This window comes from Emys orbicularis, chromosome 3 (assembly GCF_028017835.1).
Source record: "Emys orbicularis isolate rEmyOrb1 chromosome 3, rEmyOrb1.hap1, whole genome shotgun sequence".
Classification (NCBI taxonomy): Eukaryota; Metazoa; Chordata; order Testudines; family Emydidae; genus Emys; species Emys orbicularis.
Genome location: NC_088685.1, coordinates 47,588,815 through 47,605,645, shown reverse-complemented (window position 1 = coordinate 47,605,645; position 16,831 = coordinate 47,588,815). Strand labels below are relative to the sequence as shown.

General features: G+C 46.0%; 1 protein-coding gene across 4 annotated transcripts; it reads right to left on the bottom strand.

Moving 5' to 3' along the window:
- Positions 1-1,051: 1,051 nt before the first annotated feature.
- On the bottom strand, positions 1,052-13,641 carry TMEM14A (transmembrane protein 14A). 4 transcript variants are annotated; one of them, XM_065400570.1, is made up of 5 exons: positions 13,489-13,641; positions 10,246-10,331; positions 9,114-9,215; positions 3,903-3,990; positions 1,052-1,730 (listed from the first exon to the last, which is right to left on the bottom strand). In XM_065400570.1, exons 2-5 carry the CDS (start codon positions 10,319-10,321, stop codon positions 1,691-1,693), a joined length of 306 nt encoding a protein of 101 aa, XP_065256642.1. In that variant the 5' UTR covers positions 10,322-10,331; positions 13,489-13,641; the 3' UTR covers positions 1,052-1,690. The 4 variants fall into 4 exon arrangements, with proteins under 4 accessions (XP_065256642.1, XP_065256640.1, XP_065256641.1 ...); XM_065400568.1 differs by having other exon boundaries at positions 13,479-13,640; XM_065400569.1 differs by lacking the exon at positions 13,489-13,641 and adding an exon at positions 13,267-13,362.
- Between the last annotated feature and the right edge of the window lie 3,190 nt (positions 13,642-16,831).

Genomic DNA, 16,831 nt, shown 5'->3' with positions numbered 1-16,831 from the left:
AGGCCAGGCTTTTCTTTGGTGTTTAGTGTTTCTTATTTCTTCCCCCCTCATCCCCCACCCTTCCCAACTGGTTGCTTGACCTTGAGATAGGAGTTGAGGCAGTCTCAAAGTGTGCGCTCGTATATTATACTCCCACCGTGCCCAGTAACACTTTAACTGTTCTTATCTGTTCCCATTATACTAACAAACCCATCCAGCTAGGCAGAAGCAACACACACAGTGTCTGTGTTTATAAATATTAGTATAAGATATAAGAGTATCAAAAAGTCAAATCCCAAATTCTATTTCAGGCTAACACACAAGCCTATATACTAACATTGAGCCCCACCGCTCAGGGCTGACGCCCTCAGACTTTGGCTTCAGCCCTGGGCCCCAGCAAGTCTAAGCCAGCCCTGGCAAACCCATTGAAATGGGGTTGTGACCCACAGTTTGAGAACTGCTGTTCTAACCACATTACAATTAGAACCACTGTGTTTTTCGTTTAAAGTCTTCTCAGCCAATCTTTCCGAGGAACAGGAGTTCTGCCTTCCTTCCTCTTCCCAGGAACCCCTAACTGTGTGTGGGGAAGAGGGTTTACTGGCACCTCCTCAAATGTTCAAGAAGCAAGTTGCCCTATGAAGAGCTAGGACAAGGCCAGTCAGTCATCCCTTGAAGCTACAGGGAGAGCTGCAGCCCTCTCCGATCAGCCAGAAGCCAACTACAATTTGTTGCTGGAAATATCCAGTTGCTGATGGGGGAGTGTTATTGTAAAGAGGTGAAGTGAATCCCTGTGCATCTCCACTCAATCCTGAGAGTCAGTTTCATATCACAACTGCAAACTGAGCACGTTTTGTTTGGAAGTGAGATTTTAAGACCCAATCTTGCAAAATGTTCAGCATTCTTCAACTTCTATTAATTTCAACAGAAGTTGAGGGCACCTTACGGAATTGGACTCTTAGGAGGAAAGGCATACACAGCTACCAATCAAAACTCTTCCATTCACTTGACACTACAAATAATGGTCTCTGGAGTTGGTCGGTCAACATGAAAGATTAAAAGAGAAACTGCTTAATATGTTCCATCTTTTATTTGATTACTGGTAACAATTTATACATTTTCTAGCCCCTGGAAGGAGATATTTACATGTTTAGAAACAAAATATATTCTAGTGCAATATGGAGCACAAGCATATACCCTCATCTGTTAGTGATTTTGATAAAACACAGTGCATTACATGATCAGTACTGACAAGATGTTAGTTTGCATGTTACGTTGAGCTTCTATTGATTACCTGATATTAGATGCTTACAAGATTATGGTTTAATACTATCCCCTTTTTAGTTTAGTGACACATCCATACATAGCTCGGGTTTCAAAGGTGCAGAACATTTCTAACATTCACTGATTTCTTAGTGGTGCTATGCCCCCTTAGCACCTCTGGAAAAAAAAATCCAGCCAATAAATTGCTTAAATGAAAACAATGATACAAGAAAGAAACTATCAAAAACCTTCTTGTTTAATTAAAAAAGCTTTCAACATATCAAAGAACTTTGAGGAATTAAATTTCGGATGTATTTGTTAACTTTTACAGTGAAAAAATACAAATACAAAAACAAAACAAAAAAGACAGACATACTTCAAGTACAAAGAGCTTGTCTGCTTGTTGAAGGGAAATGATATTCGTACTTCAGTCCTTAGTTGCTGTTGTCTCTTACAGCAGCAGAAAAACCAATCTCAAAATCATCAAAAGGCTGCATCAAAACACAGAACAAAAGTAAAAGAAACAGTAAAGTTTGGGTATGAACAATCAAATAGCATAAAGCCCATTCATGAATTTGCTACTGGGTACAGATGAGAGAATCTGGAGTCTATAACTTAAAATCTTTAAAAACACTTCTAGAGTCTGGTTCTCCATTGCATTTACCAGTTGTATGCCAGCATACCTTGGAAGAGGTCAATGAAATTACACGAATGTAACACTAGCGAGAATCGGGACTTACGGGTTCGAGAAAGCACAATCTTCTAGAGCTTTTGGGCCTGATTCTCCTGTCACCTATATTTGTGTGAATGGAGTTATATGAATATAAGTCAGGTATACATGAGTGAAGACACCACTCCTCTAAGTTTTGATCCATTTGAGGGAGAGATTTTTTAAAACAAAAATACCGAATTGCTTTTCCAGTGTGTTCTAGGTTTCAAAGTTACCAAAATTCTTTTGCATATATTAATGATTTCCAGACAAAGTGCTCATGCCAGGCATAAAGTTCATGTTCTAACTGAAATAGTCTTCACACTGTTTCAATAAATACAGTAAAAGGCATGGTCCAACACAGAGTTGCTATAAGGAAGATTTAATTAAGAGTGGTGTGAAACGCTTAAGTACCTTTTAACCCTATATGGGTTAAAACAGAATATTTGGCTGTGTCTGCACTTGGAAATTGAGCTGTTGTTTACAACAGTTAGTTGAAATGATGCTGAACATGGTTTCGCCTTATCTACACTTGCAGCTTCACTAGTTCACTTGCAAAGTTTGCTGATAACGGTTGCCAGCAATGATTCCATTTTGAAACACAGTCTTAGTCTTGACTTGCACTCTGGGTAGCCCCAGTGAATTCAGAGCAGAATTTGGTCCAGTGTGTTTAGTTTTAGTGGTGAGCTGGTTTAGCCATACAAAGAGTTCTATACTAGATGTTAATAAAGACATTGCACAAATATTAATCTAAGGGGATTGTTTTATTCATGGCCTGCATGCATGAAATGCAGTTATTGTCAGAAAAGTGACACCAGAGTTCCATACTTATTCTCTCAGTGACACCATATAAAATTTCTTTTTACAAGTCAAAAAGATATTTCTAAGTATCTGTCCTGCAAATTCAACCTAGGACCTGAATATCGACCTGAATACTTTCTGCCTCTTACATCACTTGACAATACTTTAGCTCCGTCAGAAGTTAAGGGTTTGTGGCAGGAATTACTGGGTGAAATTCTATGGTTTGTGTTATGCAGGAGGTCAGACTGATTATGATCATAATATTTACTTGGGGCCTTAAAATTTATGAATCACTACTGAAGATTCTACCATGAGAACCGAGCTGACAGTTTGGTTGATGTGCATCTTTTTTAGCCATGCACAGACATTATAGTTCTGAAAAAGGAGGATAATTTTTATTCCAATGCATGTACCATCAATGAAAGTTCTCACACCTAAATCTTTCAATAATGATGATATAACATGTAGGAAAAAATTGATTTGCACGTTCATCTTGTGAACAGTTCGAAAAACAATTTACTTGCAAACTGAAAAATGTTTTGAGAGATGGAGTCAGAGAAAATAAGTTTGGAATTACTATGGAACCAAATTATGGAATAAATATGGAAAATGTTCTTTATATGTAAAAATAAAGAACAGCAGCAGAGTAATGAAATAGTTGACTCATCATATGCAGTAATATTGGCCAAAATTTTCAAACCTGGCTACCTAAATCAAGACAACTAAATAAAGGTAGCCTTATTTTCAAAGCACCTACATCTTCCATGGACTACAGTGAAATTTGCTCAGAACTACTGAAAAGCCAGGCCATTTTTATTTAGGTCACTGAGTATGAATTTAAGAGCCCAAATTTAAGTATTAATGTTCAAAAAGTTTGGCACATAATTACCTCAGGTACTTTTTAAGGCCTTCATCAATACATACTGTTAGTATCCTCTTTTCTGAGGCTCCCAATTACTATCAGATGTGCGTTTTTTGTGGATAGCTGTCTACTGGAAACTGGACTTCATGCTCATTTCATTTAGCCCATCTAACAATCACTGGATGGTAACAACTTCAATCACCATGTTCTTGGATTGGATGTCAACTGGCTACCATTTGAAACAGGCTGAAATCATTGCAGTAGGAACTGAACATAGATATACACACCTACCTTAAACCAGCTATTAGTCCACCTGGAATTAGTTTCTTGGACCTCTTGAACCTCATTCCCATTACAATGGTCAGTATAAAAGCTGAAACTGTAACAGACAAATAAACACCATATTTACTGTTTTCCCCAAGCTATGGAGCAGTGGAATTTTCAAGACTGTGGTTACTTATCAAAGGACTACCAAATACACTTTTCACTACCTTCTGCTGTGAAACTTCATGTGATACAACTCCCCCTGGTCTAACAGCATGCTGTAACTAGCTACATGTATAGCCTAATGGATAGAGCACCAGACTAGAACTCAGGAGACCTGCGTTCTTGTCCCAGCTCAGTCACTAGATTGCTGGTTGACACTTGGCAACTCCTTGTGCCTTGGTTTCCCCATCTGTAAAATGGGGATAATGATGCTTAACTCCTTTGTTGAGTACTTTGAGATCTAGAGATGAAACAACTGTGCATCTTTATTTTAACCTACAGCCCCGAAAATCTTTCAAAATACAGTACTCTGATTTTCTTAGCTGTAAGTAACATTTCTAAATATAGAAACATGCAGAATCTTACTTTGCAGACACTCATAACACTGTCAAACAGTGTGAATTATTCTGCTACATTTGCATGTAAGGAGCGATCAGGAGAGTAGTATAAGCCACTACACATTGTACCAGTTGACTGAACACTGCCTCACAAATCCCCTCATCATATACCATTATAGCGCCTTTCCCAACCCCCAATTTCAGGAACCTATAAATGCTAAGGCTAATCTCAGCAATAAAAAAAAGTTAAGTCTTTTTGTTGAAAGGTTGCCTTGAAAAATATAAACAGCTGCTTGTCACATATTTTCCCTAAAGAACATTGTTATTGATATGGCCTATGGCATGGCCACAGGCTCTTTGGTTCACGGGGGCAGACCTGACATCAATTCTTCACTGTGAGGGGTTGTGCCATCTGAGTTGCCACTAATGGCATCAAGAGCGCCAAAAGTTCCAGCCCAGCAGGTTCCTCTGAGGCTGGACAATGCCACATTGGCCTAAAAGAGATGGGATAGCTCAGTAGTGTGATAGGGTATCTGATGCAGCGTAATATAGGTTCTAACCCCAACTCCAACACTGGCATAATTAAGGCTACTGTGGGAATCATACAATGCTCCTGCTACTCTTTCCCCATTTGTAAAATGGAAATGCCAAAGAATCCTCAACTGCCTGTCATAGGGGTTTTTGATACATTAGTAGAATGCTATATGAGTGGAAAGATTCACCAGAAAATACAGACAGCTATTTGGGAGGGTGGGGGGAGATGAAGAACTATCACTTGAAATAATTTTTAAGAGTCGGCAAGAGCATAGGTATCAGCATAGGCAGCCGACCTCTACGTCTCCTGCAGCTGGAAGTGATGCTAAATTCCTCCTCTTTTTATTATGGAGCAACCCAAAGTATCCCTTTCCAGAACCCACAAGCCAGCAGTGTAGTCACACAGCAGTGTAGTCACAGCGGACAAGAATTAGTTATGTTTGCTTGGGAAGGGAACATAAACTTGTTCTGTAGGCTCATCCCACGATACTAAGACAAGTTCTGACAGCTAAACACAGATCATGAAATTCCACTCACTAAGCATACACTCATTAAGCAATGAAGCAAAAGTGATTTCTAATCACCGCTTTTCTTTTATGCTCCCATAATCTAACCTCAGGCATGTGCCTGAGCAAAAACAAGACCACTCCACCACATGAGCTTCCCCTATAGCCCTGAATATACTTACCATCATTCCAGGTTAAAAAGCGTGTCCATTCCACAAAGGCGCTACTGACCAGGCACTAATGCCTGGATTACTCAAGAATGCTGAGACACCTTGGGTCCAATTTTCATGGGTGCTGAGCGTCCCCTGTTCCAAGTGAAGCCAATGGGAGCTGTAGGCATCAGCACCTCTGAAAAATCAGGCTTCAGGTGTCTCAAATTGGGCACTCAAAAATGATGGCCTAAATTCCCACAGCTGCTCCAGTCACAGAAATCTGAATTCAAGAGTTCAAGGAAGTCAGGACAACATATACAATTTATTTATAAAAACACTGAAAATGGAAACTCATGTTACCTGTCAGCTATGTGTTCTTGTGGAATCGGGGGCAGTATCCAGCCTGTCTGACTCATGAAGGACATCTTCCCCCCTCCTCCCCCCCATAGCCTCTGCTTGAACCAAAACTAATCAGAAGAAACAGACTTACAAAAAAACAATGAAAAGGCAGTGAAAGACACACCTAAACCCCTCTTGACAAGGATGACAGGATTAAGGCAACTCCCCTAGCCTCATCTGCATAGAAGATAGGACAGGGAGGCATCTCTATTAGCATACAGAATAGAGAACAGAGATTCCAAGGCAAGAACTGCACTGAACTCTGGGACCAGAAAAGTAGGGAAGCGAACACCGCCCATAGCCAGGAATAATCAGTTCCTATTGTCTAGCCTGACCAAAACAACATTGGTATACTCCCTTGAGCCATCAGTTTACCCATAAACAAATCTAGTGCTCTCTCTTGAACCACTGTTGTTTCCCTACAAAACCCCCTACCCAGGTTCAAGTTAGTGTTCTGGATCCAAAATCTGCATCAGTTCCATTGGGACTTCATCTCTCCTGACTGATCGTGGTGGGGGCTCTGCCTGTCTCCAGCACTCCGGACCCTCAGCTACCACTATCACCTGGGAACCCTGACCGGTTCAAGCTTCACAGAGTGGTGAGAAGCCAACTCTCTCTCTCTGCCTTTTTTCCCCCCTACTCTAGGTATAGCTTTCTAACCCTGACTTGTGTGATCAGTTATAGTTTTCTAAACCTGACTTTTGTAATAAAATTTAAGCTAGAGATAATATTGTAACTGTTTTGTTTGTTTGGCTCTTCTTGTATGGTTATTACTTGGCAATAAATAACTTTTATGGTTAAGCTGGTTGCTTCCCCCCCACACACACACCCCATGGCATATGAGGGTGTCAGCTTGGAAGTGCTGCTCGACCCAGCCTACTGAGTCCAGGGACATAAGGGGTTCAGCTTGGGCGTGCTGATTGACCCGGTCCGCTCAGATGCGTGCGTGTGTGTTTTCATCTGATTCTGGGGCTGGAGGAACCCAGCCCTGGGGAACCTAGGTCCTGCAGGATAGCTCCATTGGGAGGAAACTTGCAGAAGGGAGAAGTAGAGCTCCATACGAAAACACAAGTGACACAAGCAGTACATTGATAGAATTACAAAACTCCCCCCGCCCCCACCCTGAAGAGTAACCCTAATAAATGAACGTACCCCAAAGTAATGGGCAAATCTGGTAACACACACCTTTCATGTTTGTATGGTATAATTTCCCATACATGTAAAAAGTAAGAGTGCTACTATTCTGGTTTCCTAGCAAAGCATTAAATACCCTTGTTACAATCAGAGTTGGAGATGGATAAAGTAGTGACTACTGTTTTTTAGGCCTAGATCCTGTAAACACTTATGCACATGCTTAGCTTTATCCCACTGTGGAAGTGGAAAAAGGGATAAAGGGAATTTGGACGCAGATATCTTCGTTTCTAGGAATAGAGCAAGAGTCAGGCTAACACTAACTGTAATAATGCGAGACTTTAAGGCAGGGCCTGGGCGAGAGGGAAAAAAACTGTAAGAGATACTGTTTTGACCTTGTGTTAGATAAGAATGGAACTCAGCCTGTAGCAGGAACTGCTGAGAAAAGTAAGATATCAGAGAGGAATATGTATAAACAAGACACGGCTGTTGATCATTATTGTACGCAACAAAAGGTATAAATGCTTGCTGTAATTGGTTATCTAGCAGAGACCTGCCTAGGAAGGGGGAATCCCTGTCTGTGTGCACTCTCCCTCTTGCAATTGCTTGAGAATAAACTGTCTCTGAATTGTTGCAAACAACCTAAGAGTGAAGACTGTGTTTTCTTCCACACCACATCGTCCCATTGAGCTCCAGATTCACTGGGATGGTTGCCATGCGCAAAGTTAAACATGCATGTAGGTTTTTGCAGGCTCAGGCCCTTACTTTGTAAACAGTCAAAAACAATTTAAAAAAAAATCTAATAGTAGAAGAGTTTTTAAAATATACGTAAAGAGAACATTTACCGGTCTGCAGCACTGCTGTAGCCTTGATAGTTCCAGGATATGAGAGTGACAGGATAGGTGAGCTAACCCTTAATTGCCCACTTCATTTTAAGTCAGAGGTGGGCAAACTATGGACTGGGGGCCACATCCAGCCCTCCAGATGTTTTAATTTGGCCCTCGAGCTACCGCTGGGAAGTGGGGTCTGAGGCTTGCCCCGCTCTGGCGCTCCAGCTGGGGAGTGGGATCAGGCTCTTGCGTCACTCCGCACGGCTCCCAGAAGCAGTGGCATGTCCCCCGTCCGGCTCCTATGCGTAGGGGTAGCCAGAGGGCTCCGCATGCTGCCCCCACCCCAAGCGCTATCCCCGCAGCTCCCATTGGCCAGGAACCACAGTCAATGGGAGCTGCAGGGGTGGTGCCTGCAGACAGGGCAGCGGGCAGATCCCGGGCTACCCCTATGCATAGGAGCCGGAGGGGGGGACATGCCTGGCTGCACCTCCACGTAGGAGCCGGAGGGGGGACATGCCGCTGTTTCTGGGAGCTGCTTGAGGTAAGCACTGCCCAGAGCCTGCACCCGACCCCTTCCTGCGCCCCTTCCCCAGCCCTGATCCCCCTCCTGCACCCCCAACCCCTCATCCCCAGCCCCAACCCAGAGCCAGCACCCCCAGCCACACCCCTCCCGCCCCCCCAATTTTGTGAGCATTCATGGCCTGCCATACGATTTCCATACCCAGATGTGGCCCTCAGGCCAAAAAGTTTGCCCACCCCTGTTTTAAGTGGTCTCCTGCAGTATATGTGAACAACTTGTATTTAGCTTAGACACTCTAGTTACCTTCCCCAGACCTGAAGAAGAGCTCTGTGAAGCTTGAAAGCTTGTACCTTCCACCAACAGAAGTTGGTCCAATAAAAGGTATTACCTCAAACATCTAGTCTCTGTCATATCCTATTACCTGTATTTTGTATGTATAAAGCTTCCAACTTTAAAAAACTAAATTGAAGCAAAGTGTCTAACTAGTTAAATTGTCAGGCAGACTGAGGTGTCATATGATGCAAAAAATTAAACAGAATATGTATTTTGAACAGTCTTTACTTCATGTAAAAGTCTATTTTAAACTGTACACATTTTAATACTTACAAAATGATATCTTCACATCTTTGGAGTCATGTGTTACACAATACGCTCCATAACCAGACATCAAACCAAAGAAGAGACCAGCAGCCAAAGAGACTATACTTCCTGCAGTAAACCATTAAGGAATATGAAAATGAAAATGTGAGGAACAACTGAAAAAACAGACTACAGAATATTATTATTCTTATTATTATTAGACAATTTACTGTTTTGCTGCTACAACTAAAATCTGAGATGAACTGGAGTTTTCCCACATTTTGGCTACGAATTACTCTGGAAAAGAATCATTTTTACTATGTAATGTTTCAATGAGTAGGTCTTGTATAACAGCCTGATAAGAATAAAGTTCCAATGCTCGGTATTGTGAAGTCCATACCCCAGATTCTCTATTGAGTTCTGTTTTAGGGTATGTCTACACTAGAAACACTATGGCGGCACAGCTGCAGAGACAAAAGGGGTTCTTCCATCACTATAGTACAGTGATCCCCAAACTTTTTACCTAACGCCACCCCTTACTCCAGTCCACGCTCCCCCACCCGGGGCAGGGAGTGGGGCCGCGGCTCCGGGAGGGGAGGGACGTGGACAGGGGTAAGGGGACCAAGGCTGGGACCACAACTGGGGGCAGGGCCGGGAGCTGGGACCCCGGGCTGGCAGCCGGGACCAGGGCCAGGAGCGGAGCTGGGTCACACTCCCTCCCCTCCCCTCCCCCTATGGGGACTGGCCCAAACTGCAGCCATGCCCCTTCTCCCCTGCAGCCCGCGCCGCTTCCTGCAGCTCCCATTGGCTGGGAACGGCAAACCGCAGCCACTGGGAGCTGTGGGCGGCCGTGCCTGCGAACGGTCAATGTAAACAAACTGTCTCGCGACCTGCCAGCGGATTACCATGATGGGCTGCAGGTTGTCCACCACTGATCTAGACAGCAGAAGCAGTAATTCTTTCCTGACTTGGTCTGAACTACTTGTCAGGATCTGACTCATGTAGCCATTTACACTTGTGCGAAGTGGATCTAAAATATCATCATTCTGGTTTAGGAGCAATTTATCCGCACTTTGCATTGATGTAAATGACTTCACAAGGTGGAAGGCAGTAGAGAATCAACCCCTCCATTTCCAAATCCTGCCACCCCCGCATTTACCTTTGCGAGTATATCCTACAACACCGCCAAGAGCCACCACTATCGCATAACCAAAACCAATCCAGTCAATCGCCATGATCACAAGTCTAAAAAAGACAACAAATTGCAACACTGAAGAACAAATTCTGCTTTAAAAATAGATTTCCTGTTTAGGATTATGAAGTGTTATCCAGGAGCACTCCAAACAATAATAAATAATGAGTTACAACAAGTTTCAGTACTGCGGCAATACTCAAAATGTGCATGGGCTTAAACTGGCAAGCCCGCCGACAGCAATTCCGGACCCCATGGCAGAACAGTCAATGGGCCCCTGGTCCGCCTGACATTTGGGCAGTGCTGCACCTGCGCTGGCCCAGCGAGAGGCGACTAGTGGGAGGGACACAAAGGGGGGCACTAGCTGTGGGGGGGAGACAACACATGACACCCCCACGTGACCCCTCCTGCATGACCTCCAACGTGATTCCTCCCTATCCCACCCCCAGCCTGGGGCCCTCACGCTCTCCCCACCCCTCCTCCCCATACCAAGTTAGCTGGTGTCAAAGTCAGATTCAGGACTCGCGATTTGTCAGACCACTCTGTTTATTAGCAAAGCGCTCTGCTAATACACCCAGATAATGTAAGTACCATGCAAGACTCAAACTATCTTATTTATACAGATAAAAGGGCGCGAACTTAACAAGATAACAAAAGGAAGCAGAACTGATATGTATATCTAGCCCCAGGTAAACGTATCTTATTTCCTTACTAACTATTACCGATCTCCTGTTAACGTCCCACCATTAGCTTTAGTGGACCCATTGTTTCATACCTTAATGTTTCTCTTCCTGACAACTATATTTCAACATTCCTTATTCCTGCTTAAAGGAACATACAGCATTTCTTTAATACATTCTATTTTTACAATATAATTCATTCTACTTTCACAATGGGCATGGGGCTCTGTCCTCCTGCTGCGCTGGCCCGGCTCCCCCAGGCTGTTCAGCTGCTCTTCTGGTAGCCAGGCTCCGGAGCCGCTCCTGGATGCTTCCTGGTGCAGCACAGCAGCTGCCTGGGAGAGTGCCTGGCTGCGGCAGCAGGAGGCCGCCCCCCCCCAAGTTCAGCTTCTGGTGACAGTGGCCCATTGAGCTGTAGCTCCCCTGCCCTCCCCGGCACGCTCAGAGTTGGCTCCTGTCCCCAGAAGCTGAGCGGGGGGGAGAGGGCTGCCACTGTTGCCGCTCCCTGCCTTGCCCAGGCTCAGCTTCTGGGGACAGGAGTTGACTCTGAGCATGTCAGGGAAGTCTCCGGCTCGCTGGGCCATTGTCCCTAGAGAAGCTGAACCCCAGGACAGCCGCTGCACTTCACTGGGCAGCGTGGCCGGAAGAAGAGAGGTTCTGGCCCCGCCTCCTTCCTTCCGGCTGTGGCCCTGCCCCTTCCTCTCCCCAGCTGGGGCTGGCTGCTGGGTCGACAAGTTGCCCGAGCAAGTGTCTGGAGAGGGCAGGCGGGCCTTTGAGCCCTGCAGCCTGCCTGTGCGATTTAAAAGGGCCCGGGGCTCCTGACCGCCACCACTACCGCTGGCACAGTGGCAGTGGCCGGGGGGCCCCGGGTCCTTTTAAATCACCCGGGACCCTGGGCAATTGTTCCCTTTGTCCCCCCCGTTGGCAGGCCTGACTGTGTGGACTGTAACCCTTGTCCCTTCTCACATCTTCCTATCTGTCTATGCCCCCACCATTTTTTTAACCTTACACATTATGGCATATCTAAAATTAGGCTCCAGTCCTTCAGAGACTTATGCTCATGAGTAAGTCCTTGCAAGATTAGGGCCTTAGAAGCTATAGGTAGTAAGCTGATTGGGGTAGGGAGCTCGCTCTCAGAGGCACAGGGAGGGGAACAAGCAAGCTCTCCATGAGTAAAATGGGGACAATGATACTGACCTCCTTTGTAAAGCATGATATAAAAACATGCTTTGAGATCTGCTGATGAAAAGTGCTATAACCGAGCTAGGTATTATTACTGTTCTGTTCCTTCTGCAAAGTTCCTTGCACACTTTTGGGTGCTATACAAATAAGTCATATAATTCACCAAATACAGAATTACAAATAACGGAGTATTACATTAAAAATCCCATAGTAACAACATGAAATGTGTAAAAAAATCATGCAAAAATTTGCTATTCCTAAGTAGATAAAATCTCCCCCCTTCCCAACCAAAGAGAGAGCCTCCTCTTTTCTGCTCACTCCTTTCCCCCCATCTACCCTGGGTTGTGTCCTGGGAAGGGAGGTTTTCCTAAATGTTAAAAAACAAAACACAGAATAGGCAGGGAGAGAGTTGATCAAGCATATGTTATAATTTAATCACCAACATTATGTGCTAGAGGCCTACAAACCACACTGGTAGAGACATGGTTTGAAGAGGGTACAATCTAGGGCTCCTAGTCCTGCAATGAATCAGCACGGGCACACCTTTGCCCCAGCAGAGAGCCCCAAAGCTGCCAAGATGTGTCCTGTGGTCTGCCTGCCCAGAGCTCACTACCCAAAGTCCCCATTACACCAACACTGAAGCGGTGAGTCGCTTTTCTGGACAGAAGTAAGTGGGAGTGAGACGGGGTTGTTCAAGTCCAGTGGTGTTTGTCCTGTCAGCACTAGAGGGGGGGACACAAGTGCGCACTCTAGAAGGGGGTGAACCCGAAAGCAGCCCAGCTCCCCGCTGGTTAGGGTGCTCTAGTAACGACGCAGGCCAATACTGCGCGTCTCAGCCTACTGCGTAGGCCTGGCGAGACCCTGCTCAGCCCAGTGCAAACGGGGGTGTGGCCGGGGCCGCTCTCAGGCACAGCTGGGTGATGGGAGAGGGCAGGGGGCGCCCCCCTTTCCGTGCCCTCCCAGGGAATGTCAAAGCGCTGGCGCAGGTCGCGCTTTGCAGACCCCGCAGGGCTGCAGCTGAGACCCCCGGCTCTGGCCCCGCGGGTACTTTCACCATCGCTCGCGCGGGGGAGGTCTGAGCAGCGGGGGATCCCGGGGGACAAGCTGGGCACCTCTCCCCGCACACCTCGCGCCTGCCTCCGCCGGGCATTAGGAGCTGCGCGTTCATTTCCTCTCCCGCGTCCCGGCTGAGGACTGCAGCTCCTCCCACCCCTTCTCCGCGCCTCCGCAGGGCGCAGAGACACCGACCCCGCCTGCCCCTAAGCCAGGCGTCCGGGCTCCTTGGTGGAAAGGGGGAAGCGCCTCTACAGCCCGGCCGAGCCCAGGAGCCCTCTGTACCTTAACAGACCTCCCCGGCTCCAGCCTCCAACGCCCTCTGCACTCTCCTCCGCTGCCGCTGCCTGTGGGAGGACCCCGGGGCGTGCACCGGAGCGAGCCTGCTAACAACACTTCAAGGCCTCGCACTTGGTTCCTCTCTCTGGTAGTAACACAGCGGCTTGAAAAACACAAGCGCGTGCTGCCACCTCATGGGAAACGTAAGGTATTGCCAGGCCAATAGCACCCACGCTGCCCAGCCTTTTCTTGCCTGCAGCTGGTGCTTTGCCCTGCACTAACACAGAGGCCTTAGGTGAAGAATTCTGTGTATAATATTTTTACACACACATGGCCAGACTTCAGGTTGCTCCCTTGTGCCTATGCTTTCTGAAACAGTCTAATTATATGCTCACATACTATTTTTTCCACTGGCCCAACCCCTGCTGCAGTCAGTGAATGATTACATTCACTATTTCTTTTTATCTTCTTAATTCATAGAATCATAGAACTGGAAGGGACCTCGAGAGATCATCTAGTCCAGTCCCCTGCACTCATGGCAGGACTAAGTATTATCTAGACCATCCCTGACAGGTGTTTGTCTAAACTGCTCTTAAATCTACATATGGGTATGTGGACCCTGTGACCACATACTAAACGTTCAGTTTGAAACAGCAGTAGGTAAGAGCACAATACAGAACTTTTAGTTCATGGTAGAAGGGTCTGTAAAGCCAGTTAGTGCCCTGTTAGAGCACTGTAGATTTTACATCCCAGCTTGCTATGCACTAGCCCGTGTACTGACATGTCCTTATAGTGATAAGCTACATAGATTTAGTCTCAAAGAGCTCACAAAGAGAAGGTTAAGGGGTAACTTGATCAGTTTATAAATACCTACATGGGGAACCAATATTTAATAATGGGCTCCAGTCTAGCAGACAAAGGAATAACAAGATCCCATAGTTGGAAGTTGAAGATAGACAAATTCAGATTGGAAATAAGATGTAAATTTTTAACAACGAGGTTAAGTAAATATTGAAACAATTTACCAAGGGTTGTGGTAGATTCTTCACTGATGGCCATTTTAAAATCAAGATTGGATGTTTTTCAAAAAGATATGCTCTAATATATTGAAACAAGAATTATTAATTCTGTGACCTGTGTTATGCAGAAGGTCGGACTAGATAATCACAGTGGTCCCTTCTGGCCTTACAATCTATTCATCCAGTAGGGTGACCAGATAGCAAGTGTGAAAAATCGGGACCGGGGTGGGGGGTAATAGGAGCCTATATAAGAAAAAGACCCAAAAATCTGGACTGTCCCTATAAAATCGGGACATCTGGTCACCCTAAGTTCTCCAGGGCAGCATTCAACTTCCTCAACCAACACCATCCTTTCTTTCTGTAATCCCATCTCATTCACTACACACTTTTCAACTTCTGCACCAAATAAGGCAAAGGTCCTAAAAACAACATCCTCCTTCTCTATACAATGCTGATTCATTCCCAGAGCATAGTTCACTCTGTACTTTGAATGAGGTAGGGGTCCTGTGGAACAAATAATATGTTAGCATGTAATTAAAGATTGTATTACACACAAGGGGGCTTAATTAAGATTGCAAGGAAACCTTAAATCTGGCTTTTCCTAACTTCTGGGTGTTTGACTTTACAACCTTAATGTTCTTTTAATGCAGCTTTTCAGGATAGCATTCCTGATTTTAAAAAAAACAACCTGAAAAAACAGAAATTCCATCACATGGTACCATATTGACCCCCAGCTTGGGTCATCACCAGTGTTTGGACTTTTAGATCCACAGCATATCCTCTACCACTTGAGCTAATGAAGTAACTGAGAGCAGTGGTAGACTGTGTATGTGGATCAGGCACCCACTTGCCACAGTCTGCATCTTCCTATCCTTTCTGCCCAGAGCCATCTCTTTGGTATGGCGAATCAGGGCAACTGCCCCTGGGCCCCGCACTTTGGGGGCCTCCGCAGGTGGGGAGGTGAGGCAGGAGGGCGAGCGGGGTGTGGAGGCGAATGGGGAGGTGAGTGGCAGGCGGGCAGCGGGGGGGGGGCAAGGAGGAGCCCTGCCCTACCAGAACCTCCTCCTCCCCCCAGTGCCTCCTGCCCGCTGGCAGGCCCTGCCGATCTGCGCCTCCCCCTCCCTCCCAGTGCCTACCGCCTGCCGCGGATCAGATATTTTGCGGCGTCAGGAGGCCCTGGGCGGGAACGGGAAGGAGCAAGGGCGCAGCACGCTCGGGGGAGGGGGCGGAATTGGGCAGGGAACTAGGGTGACCAGATGTCCCGATTTTATAGGGACAATCCCAATATTTGGGGCTTTTTTTTATATGGGCTCCTATTACCAACTGATGACGCCATTAGGCCTATATATATGAACCAGAGTTCTTCCATGTTTAAACTCTGTCCTTCCATGTTTAATTCTAATCGGCCTTAAGAGCCAAGGACAGGAATTGGAATGTGTAAATAACCAGTTACCTATTACAACCTTGCTTATAACCAGGTCCTAAGCAATAATGATGAGGTTTGCATGTTTCTAGCTGGAGGAGGGGTGGTAAACTAAAAGTAAATAGAACCAAATGATTGTTTAGAGGAATGTTACTAACAAGCTAGATTTATAGCCCTAGAATGACTTAACGGCTTAAATGTATAAACATGTCTTCGGTAGAGAAGGGAGGGGGAGTGTGGGGGGGTAATACAGGGGGAGAGAAGGGGGCGCTTAGTTGTGAAAAGTATAAGAAGAGAGAAACTGTTTTTGCTGGTGTGCTCGATTTGAGATTTGCCTGTCTCCTTGCACCACTTTGAGATCTCAAATAAACTTTGATTGTTTCTCCACCCCGGTGTGTTTATTGGCGCGAAGCACGCCGGGCAACGAACCCCCGTCTGTTGCTGTCCTCGGGCCTCTGTGCCTGCAACAGTCTTGGCGTCCCTGGGTGGGCTCGAGGCTGAAATTTAGCCTTGCCCGGACCCCTCTCGGAGGTCGACGGATTGCGGCGACGACCGACGCCCAGCGCGCACCGGTGATTTCATCGGGGGCCTCGGCGGAGACGTGGTTTGGTCGACCCCGGAGGGTACAACGGTGCAACGCGCTCGATTAGTGGAGAAACAGCTGCGGGCGACGGTGCAGAACCGGACCCTTGGATAAGGTAGGAACAGTCCAGTGGGGACTTTACCTGTTTTGACCTGGGGACGCCCAGTGTCTCCCTAGAGTATGGGGCAGGGGCAGAGTACTGCAGGCAGGGCAAGGTGTACGCCCTTAGAATGCATTCTGGTGAACTGGAAAGTGTTTGGATCAGATCCGTTGATTAAAAGTAAACTGAAAAGATTCTGTACAGTAGACTGGCCTCAATATCAACTAGAGGACC

Bases quoted from the DNA above. Each gene is read 5' to 3' on its own strand.
- TMEM14A (XM_065400570.1), bottom strand. From the start codon at position 10,321: ATGGCGATTGACTGGATTGGTTTTGGTTATGCGATAGTGGTGGCTCTT. The intron at 9,216-10,245 runs GTAAATGCGGGG...GGTTTACTGCAG, and splicing joins TGTAGGATATACTCGCAAAG to GAAGTATAGTCTCTTTGGCT. The intron at 1,731-3,902 runs GTAGGTGTGTAT...GTTTTGATGCAG, and splicing joins GGACTAATAGCTGGTTTAAG to CCTTTTGATGATTTTGAGAT.